This window comes from Panicum hallii, chromosome 7 (assembly GCF_002211085.1).
Source record: "Panicum hallii strain FIL2 chromosome 7, PHallii_v3.1, whole genome shotgun sequence".
Taxonomy (NCBI): Eukaryota; Viridiplantae; Streptophyta; class Magnoliopsida; order Poales; family Poaceae; genus Panicum; species Panicum hallii.
Genome location: NC_038048.1, coordinates 4,051,867 through 4,060,726, shown reverse-complemented (window position 1 = coordinate 4,060,726; position 8,860 = coordinate 4,051,867). Strand labels below are relative to the sequence as shown.

The 8,860-nt window shown below is 42.2% G+C and overlaps 1 protein-coding gene across 1 annotated transcript; it reads left to right on the top strand.

The window, feature by feature from the left end:
- The first annotated feature begins 590 nt into the window (after positions 1-590).
- Positions 591-7,743, top strand: LOC112899499 (zinc finger MYM-type protein 1-like). Its single transcript, XM_025967995.1, has 3 exons — positions 591-1,519; positions 1,598-3,044; positions 7,726-7,743. Exons 1-3 carry the CDS (start codon positions 591-593, stop codon positions 7,741-7,743), a joined length of 2,394 nt encoding a protein of 797 aa, XP_025823780.1.
- The last annotated feature ends 1,117 nt before the right edge of the window (positions 7,744-8,860 follow it).

The following is an 8,860-nucleotide window of genomic DNA, read 5'->3' as shown; positions in this document are numbered from 1 at the left end:
CCAGCCTCCTAACGCGCCCCCTCCCAGGTCCCAGCCTCCTGACGCGCCCCCTCCCAGTCCCAGCCTCCCAGCCTCCTGACGCGCCGCCTCTGCCTCCAGCTCCAGCCCTCCACCCAGGCGCCCCTCGCCCCCTCCCTACGGCTCGCTGACTCGCTCTCCCGGTCTCCCCTGGTGGCCTGGTCGATCCCCCTCCCAGCGACCCAGCTCCCTCGCGGCTCGCGGGCTCCGGCGGTCCGGCCTCTGGCGGCCTGGCCGTGCCCGTGCGGCCGTGCCCGGCCAGGCCTCTCGCGCACCGTCCCCTCGCCGGCTCGCCGCCCCAGCTGTGTGCGCGCCCGCTGCCTGCTGCCCTGCTTTGTCCTCGTCCCCGAATCTCGCCCCAGCAGGCCAGCACTCCAGCAGGCCACCACCGCCCGGAAGAACAGGAGCCTTCGCAGATCTGTTCCTCTCCCGCAGTCCCGCTCCGACAGGTCAATCTCTTATCTCTCTCTCTCTAACTCCCTCGTTCAGTTCTACTCTTAGCCTCTTAGGGAGTTAGGGTTTAGGGTTTAGATAATTAAAATTTATTTCTCGTTGTACAGATTAACAGATAAATGAGGAGGTTTTTTCAACCAGTTGCAAGAGGACGAGGATCCACCACTGGTGGTGTCGGTGACAATAATGTGCAAGCAGAACCTTCAAGAATAGCGGCTTCAGAACAATCAAATGTTGGAAGACCGTTTAATCCGGATGAAATAGTTGTTGATCCTGCATTAAGAAGACAGATTCAAGAATATGATAAAAATGTCCAAGATGAAGTGAGAAGGGCCTATATTCTGAAAGGTCCGTGCCAACCAAAAGGTTTAGATTTTGCTCGCAGGCCATATCGTCAAGGTTCAAGACCTTTTAAAGAAGAATGGTATGAAAAATATGATTGGTTGGAGTATAGTGAGTCAAAAGATGCATCCTATTGCTTTTATTGCTTTCTTTTTAAGCAACCAGGCAAAGGTGATAAATATGAAGCTTTCACCAAACATGGGTATAATAACTGGAAAGATGTAGTTGAAAGGTTCAAATCTCATGTTGGTGGTGTTAATAGTATCCACAATAATGCTAGGTTGCATTTTGATGATTTTAATAACCAAAGACAAAGCATTGATACTGTCATGTCTAATGTTAGTCGTGAGGCTGAGGAGCTCTATAAAATTCGTTTGACTTCTGCATTGGCTTGTGCAAGATTTTTATTGATGCAAGGCTTAGCTTTTCGTGGTCATGATGAGTCATCTACTTCCTTAAATAAGGGAAATTTTCGGGAGTTGATTGATTGGGTGAAGGATAAAATTAAGGAAGTGATGGATGCTTTCAATCGTGCTCCAAGAAATTGCATTATGATATCTCCACATATTCAAAAGGATCTTGCCAAAAGTTGTGCTCAAGAGATCACAGAGACCATCATAGGAGAAATTGGAGATAGGAACTTCTCTATTCTTATTGATGAATCACGTGATATTTCTGTTAAAGAACAAATGGCAGTGATATTGAGGTAATTATATTTGCAACATGGATGATAATGTATATTTATATTGTTTTGCCTATCTAACTATATTTTCTTGTAATGTAGATATGTGAATAATCAAGGTCATGTGGTCGAACGATTCCTTGCTCTCAAGCATGTCAAGGATACTACGTCGGATGCCCTAAAGGAAGCTCTTTTGACTCTTCTAGATCATCATGGCTTATCTACATCCAAGATTAGGGGACAACGATATGATGGAGCATCAAATATGAGAGGTGAATTCAATGGCTTGCAGAAAAGAATTTTGGATATTAATCCACATGCGTATTATGTTCATTGTTTCGCACATCAACTTCAACTCGTAGTAGTTTCTGTTGCTAGTAGTGCCTGCTGTCAATCATTTCATGATTTTTTTAAGGATATTCAGAGAATTGTAAGCACCACAAGCTCATCTTGCAAGAGAAGAGATGCTCTAAAAACAAAACAACGTGAAAGTATTTTAGAGAAACTAGAAAGGGGTGAAATTTTTACTGGAAAAGGTATTCATCAAGAAACTAACCTTGCTAGACCTGGTGACACAAGATGGGGTTCTCATTATTTAACCTTGATTCGTTTAGAAACTATGTGGGAATCAGTATTACATGTTCTTGCCATTGTGCATGAAGATGGTCGTATACCGACACAAGCAGCAGGATTGATAGAAAAAATGGAGACTTTCAAATTTGCGTTTATTCTAAAATTGATGTTGAAGGTGCTTGCAGTCACAAATGAGCTTTCACAAATATTGCAAAGAAAGAATGTCGATATTGTTATTGCTATGGAGTTACTTGATGTTGTTAAAGCTAGAATGGCTATGATGAGGACAGACAGTGGATGGGAGTCATTCTTTGAAGATCTGAAGCTTTTTTGTGCTGAAAAGCATATTCCTGTGGTAGATATGGATGCAGAAGTACCCATTAGAGGTCGATCAAGGCGAGATGGATTCAGAGTGACAAACCTTCATTACTACCGTACCGAGATATTTTTTGTTGTTCTTGACAAAATCAATACAGAGTTATGCCATCGATTTAGTGCGGTTTCAAGTGAGTTGCTAGTTAATTTTTCTTGCCTGGATCCAAAGAACTCCTTTTGCATGTTCAATTTAGATAAGCTTGTTAAGCTTGGTGAGTTATATGATCAAGATTTCACAATTGTTGATCGTGCAATATTAAGAGAGCAACTCGAGACATATATTGTCCATGTCAGATTGCATTCTGCTTTTAGTACTTGTGAAGATATTGCATCTCTTGCTATTAAGATGGTTCAAACCGGGAAGCATGTTGTCTTTCCTCTAGTCTACAAGCTAATTGAGTTGGCCTCGTTATTACCGGTGTCAACAGCAAGTGTTGAGAGATCATTTTCAGCTATGAATATCATTAAGAGAGAATTGCGCAACAAAATTGAAGATGATTGGATGAATGATCTAATGGTTTGCTATACTGAGAAAGAGATCTTCAAATCTCTTGATGATGAGATAATTATTCGACGATTTCAGCGTATCAAAACTAGAAGGGTGCAGTTGCCTCGGTCATCGAGAACTTAGCGGTATGTTTTTTTCTTTTATTCATATAGTTTCCTTCTTTGAACTTATATGGTGTATTGATATGTAGCTTAAATTCTATATGGCATTGCTTTATGATCTTGTTTAATTTTATCGTACGGTCTTCTTTGCCCCACCTAGATTCTCGTCCTGCGTTCGCCACTGGCCTCTCTATATATAAGCAAGCTTTCCATTCTAGATAGAATATAATGGAAAGAGAGGAAGTGTTGTTTCAATGGCTAGCTTAAGATGAGGATAGGGCTATCTTCAGTATAAGAGCCTTGGTGTCATTCACTCCACGTAGCTGGCCCTATGAGATTTTGTATTATGGCAAAAAGGCAAGGTGATAGCACTGTTGGATCTTCTTATCCTCTTGAAGGGCTTGTGCACTTTTTCCTGATGTCATGGAGATGATATATAGATGGTGATGCATGGCAAATGGTGAGTAAGTATTCAGATAAGACAAGTTTAGAATATAGGTACTCTTTGTATTTTGCTCGTGAATTCTTTCGGATACATCACTTACACATAAAAATAAAAAGAGTAAATTTCGCCGGCGGTCCTTAAACTTGTCCCGAGTTCTCATTCTAGTCCCGGTACTCTTAAAATGCAATAATGGTCCTTAAACTTGTCCCGCGCTATATGGATCCTAGAATGCAATATGGATCCTAGTTCTCATTCATGTCATGCTAGTTTCATGATTTTGTGATCCGTCCTAGTGAGCTTCAAAATGGTATCATCATTGATATCATCTTATATGGATCATGATTCATGGAGCTAACTCCCTAGGCTGCTAACTCTTCCCTTTGAGCTATATTGTTTTACTAGGCCCTTTTAGGTGATTTGATTCCAAAAGGGGAGAAGTGTGGAATCAAAGCAATTATTGGCAAATATGGGAGAGAAATAGTGATCAAGCAAGGTACAAGAAATTCAACAAATAAACCCAATACCAAATTCAAAATTTTAGGAGAAGCAAAGGGGGAAACCATTGACTTAGGAGAGGCCAAGTTCAAGATTAGATGGTGGTGAGCATCCAAGCAAGTGTAAGTGGTTCAATTTATCAATTCTTGCCAATTTATGCTTGCTTTGATTGTGTTGTCATCAATCACCAAAAAGGAGGGAGATTGTAAGAAACATGGCCCTATTAGGCTATAATTGTGAGTTTGGTGATTGTGTGACAACGTAGTCAATGGTACAAACAAGTTTATGAGCTTAAGTTCATAGGGTTCCTAGATCCCATGGATGGAGTCCAATCCATATACAAGACAATCCAAATTGCAGTCAAGATGCCCAAGTTGTAGTGAAAATGCAGAGATGCTCAAATGGCCGCAGCGATGAATTGGACAAGGTGCAGTAGAAATCAGGCGACTAGTTTAACCGACGCCTCTAGTTTTGAACTGACCCGTGCATTGGAGAATTGCTACTATGATCAAGTTAGTAGCACCGATTGAACCGATGCTATAAGAAGGGAGGCATCGGTGCGATGAGGAGAAGGCATGGCAATCAAGTGGAAAAATGCCAGAGGCACTGGTTGAACCGACACCCTTGAGTTAAGCGTCGGTGCATCAGTAGTTTACTAATATAGAAGCGTTTGGAGTTGGAGAAGCCTGAAGGTCTTCAGCACCGGTTGAACCAACACCCGTCGGTACAAGACGTCGGTGCAATGATGTTAGCAAAAGAAGACAGTTGGAGTTCAACGGCTAGCAGGCAGGGTCAGTGTGACCGGTTAAATCGATGGTGGCTACTAGTTTAACCGACGCTTTATGCTTTTCTAGCTAAAAGCAAGCAATGGCTATGAGCTGCCCTCTAGCCTATATAAGGCCTCACCCGGGTCATTTGAGGCTGCTGGAATTTGTGAGAAGCTACCTAATCTCTGCTGAAGTTCTTCAAGCCAACCAAAGAGCTCATTGATCAAATCCTTAGGTTTAGCACAAGCTTAGTGAGGTGTAGTGCTAGGCTAGCTCTAGAGAGAGTGAGAGTGCAAGGTGTTGTGACCTTGTGATGGTTCTTGAGTGAACCTCAAGCTTTTACCTCGGTGTGCCGGCCCCTTGGAGTCTTCGTGGCTTGTCAACAAGTCATCGACCCTCAGGTTTGGTGTGAAAGTGGTGACGATGGCTTTGTGCGGGGGACGAGGAGACTCCTCCTTCGTAGGAAGCTCTGTAGTCAAGGCGGCATCAAGGTGACCGGGGGACTTGGTGTGAGCCTTAGTGGCCTAACCTTTGTGGCAAGTCAAGTGGAGTACCGGAAGAGACTTGGTGACCAGGAAGCAATACTCTTTGTGAGTGCTTCAACAACGTGGACTAGACGTGGCTTAGTGACTACCGATACCACGGAAGAAATCCTTGCGTGAAGAGTTTACTTTCTCTCATCCCCTCCTTTATGTTTTCACATTTTCTACTTGCAACTTGTATGCCTTTACTTTCTTAGTGTAGTATCTTGCTAGGATTGGTTATAAGATGCAAAATTCTTTGGGATGAGGGTTTCATACTAGTTGAATCTTAGTTGCACATCTAGATAGCATGATCTAGTTTATATTTTTGTGCAAACTAGCTTGAGCCATAGGTTAGGATTTTAGAATTGCCTAATTCACTCTCTCCCCCTCTTAGACTACGAGCACCGATTCCTTTCAACGTAGCGTGCCACCATGGAATTGGTGGGAGTTTTGCCACACAACATGTTGCGTATATAAATTTAGCCCCTAGGAGGATTGGTCAAAGCCAAATCCTACCCACTTATACATTCAGGCTGAGGAGTATCGTCTCCCCGGCCCCCACATCCAATTTGCTAGAGCCCTAGCCCCTCTCTGCTATTGTCGTTCTCCCTTGCTAGCCTCCCACCCAAACCCTAGGAACTCCAGGCGCTTGGATCCTTCAATTCTAAGTGGATAGCAAGGGATTTAGCCTCCTTGTCGTTGCTCATGCACAAAGAGAGGGGGAAGCCGCTGCTCATCGTATGCCTGGATTGCAAATGTCGAAGGGTGATTGAGCTGAAGTAGATGAAGTTGTGGTAAAAAAAGCAAGTCTTCTACACCTGCCCTAATCACCAAGTGAGTTGAAAGAGTTGTTCACACATTGCAGTTGGTGGAGTTTTCCATTTTGATATGATTTGTTAGTTAGCCTTTTGTGCAGAGTGATGGATCTGGATGTCCATTTTGGCATTCGGTGAACAATTACTTCCAGTATCTAGAGGGCATGGTGAGGAATTGGTGATGCAAGCCTCTAATGGTGTCATGGTCAATGCTCAAGTGAGGCGTGGACAAAAGATGCTGGATGGAGCAAGCAACTGTTGAAATGTCAGTTTTGATAGGCTTATGATGTCATCAAGCATATATCACGCCACCTGAAATTGGTATTATTGTGCCTTGTTGTTGTAGTTGTTCTTTGGATGTTGCTGCTTGTGCATATGAACAAATGATGCATTATGTGTGGTTACTAAAATGATTTGTCAAATTTATAGATTCTGGTATGAAACACTGAAATTGATCACATGAAATTGAGAAAATGAACATGGTCTCTGAAAGTGGTCATTGAATCTAATAATTGAAAATGATGAGCCAAATTGATGGAAACTAATAACAAATATTGGTCACCATCCATCGGCATACACATGGAATTGATGAAAACAAAAAAAAAATATTACATCATCCAATGACTGTAAGCCATAGAGTTTGCCAAACCTATCCCCATATATTAATATTCAAACGGCAACAATCTATCATTCACAAAAGGAAACCATGCCATTCACAAAATGAAAATTAATTGCTAGTTCATGCATTCTTCTTGGCAGGAGCAGCCTTCTTGGCTACACCAGTCTTCTCGGCAACAATTTTTTCTTGAGTTGTTAATGCCTTCTTTGCAGTCTTAGCTCTTCCTACCTTTGTAGCAGTTGTGGGTGGTACTGATCTTGAGGTTGGCTAGTTGGACTGGATGAAGGCACAATCAGGCATTGGTCTTGATGTCGGCCACCGCGCGAGCTTGTCATAGCCACATTGTCGCTAGTCACACCATGCCATGCCAGGGTACGAGGGAAGACTGGAAGAGAGGGAAGCGAGAGAAGATTGAGGAGACAAGAGAGAACAATAGAGTGCGGATGTGACAAAGAAAGGATGGGATGGGGAGAAGAGAAGGGCGAGAGATGTCAGACTTGGGGCACGGGACTGCGCACATGGCATAGAATATTCTAGAATAAGGAATATGGCATGTCCCATACCTTATATCTGTTGTAAAGTACTCGGATACGAGTAGGACTAGTCGGTTCGGAAGGAAACTACCCGAGTAGTACTCGGGTAGGATCTTAGTATCGGTCTAGGATTCCATGTAACTCTGTCCCCCAGAGTATATAAGGGCAGGCAGGGACCCCTTCAAGGGACAATCACACCAATAACCAATTCAAGGCAATACAAATCACCATACAGGACGTAGGTATTATGCACATTGTGGCATGAACCTGTCTAAACTTTGTGTTGCTTGCACCTTCGAGTTTCTGATCTCGGCAACACCCCGCCTACAAGTCTACTACCTTAGGGTATACTTAGGTAGGCTTGCCGGTAAAACACCGACAAGAGAGGTTCAAAATAGCCTGCCAAAATTTTTGGCAGTCTGTGGAATTTTTCGTCCGTAATTCATTTTCCCTACAATTCTGATGATGTTTTTAGGGATACATACCACCTTAACGTCTATGTGGCACAATTTGAGACCACCTTAGCGGTCCCTAGAAAACTAATAAGAATCATAGAGAAAGTTATAGATTTCCCTATGGTTTTGAAATAGCACTCTAGGGAAGGAAACTTTCCCTACAATATTTTGATATTTTCTAGGGGAAAAAGATAACCATAGGAAAACTATCCAATTTGAATAGTATATGTTGCTCCATCATCGTCTTCTTTGCTTGAGCTGCTCCATCATCATCCACATCCTCATCAACATTATCAACGAATCGTTCGTCATCCCCTTCATCTTGCTCATACTCCACAAAGTCTGAATCTTCACTACCATCAATACCCACATCAGTTCCTGTGCCATCATGAGTAAAAGGCCCCACTCTATCTTGATCATCATAAGCCCCCCCATTCCTGATATTTGTGTAAAACTCATTTCTGACCCATATTCTTATTTCTACCTATTTTTAAAGAGATGACCGTTTCTTTGATCCGTCGGTGACTTTAGTTTATAGGTTGAAGCAACAAATCATTTCCAATCCGACTCCTACTACAATATGAAAAATCATTGTATCCAAACCTTGAAAACACATAGTTTTCTAATTTCTTCTATAGTGCACAAACAATCACCAAGATTGTGCAGCTTTTATTGTGTAAAGCACAACTCAATTGTGGTCCATTTGAATTAGTTTGAGTTCAAAAACACTTACAGATTTGGAAGTAATTCGCCAAAGTTGGCTACTCCTCTTTTTAGATCTTTTAGGAATTATTATGGCATCACGATAATTTACATAAATCTTGACAAATAGTGATTATTGTTTATATGTAATGCACTTTTTTATTATCCAATATATGTTTTTTATAGACAAAGGCGAAGGTAGTATAGGAAATTTCCATAAAAATCTTCCATTCTTAAAGCCGGATTCAGCATGTTAGTTGAACACCTTTATTATCAACTCCGTGGCAGACATCCTATACCTCAGAAAGGATAGGCATTTGATGCTAAAAGATATGGCACAATGAGTGACAAACAATTTAGACTCTGGTCCATTGTCGGGAAGTGTCGAGTCCGTTTGGGAGTCAGGATACCTCCGACGCCCACCTTTTGCTACTGCCTAGGGCTGGCTGTCAC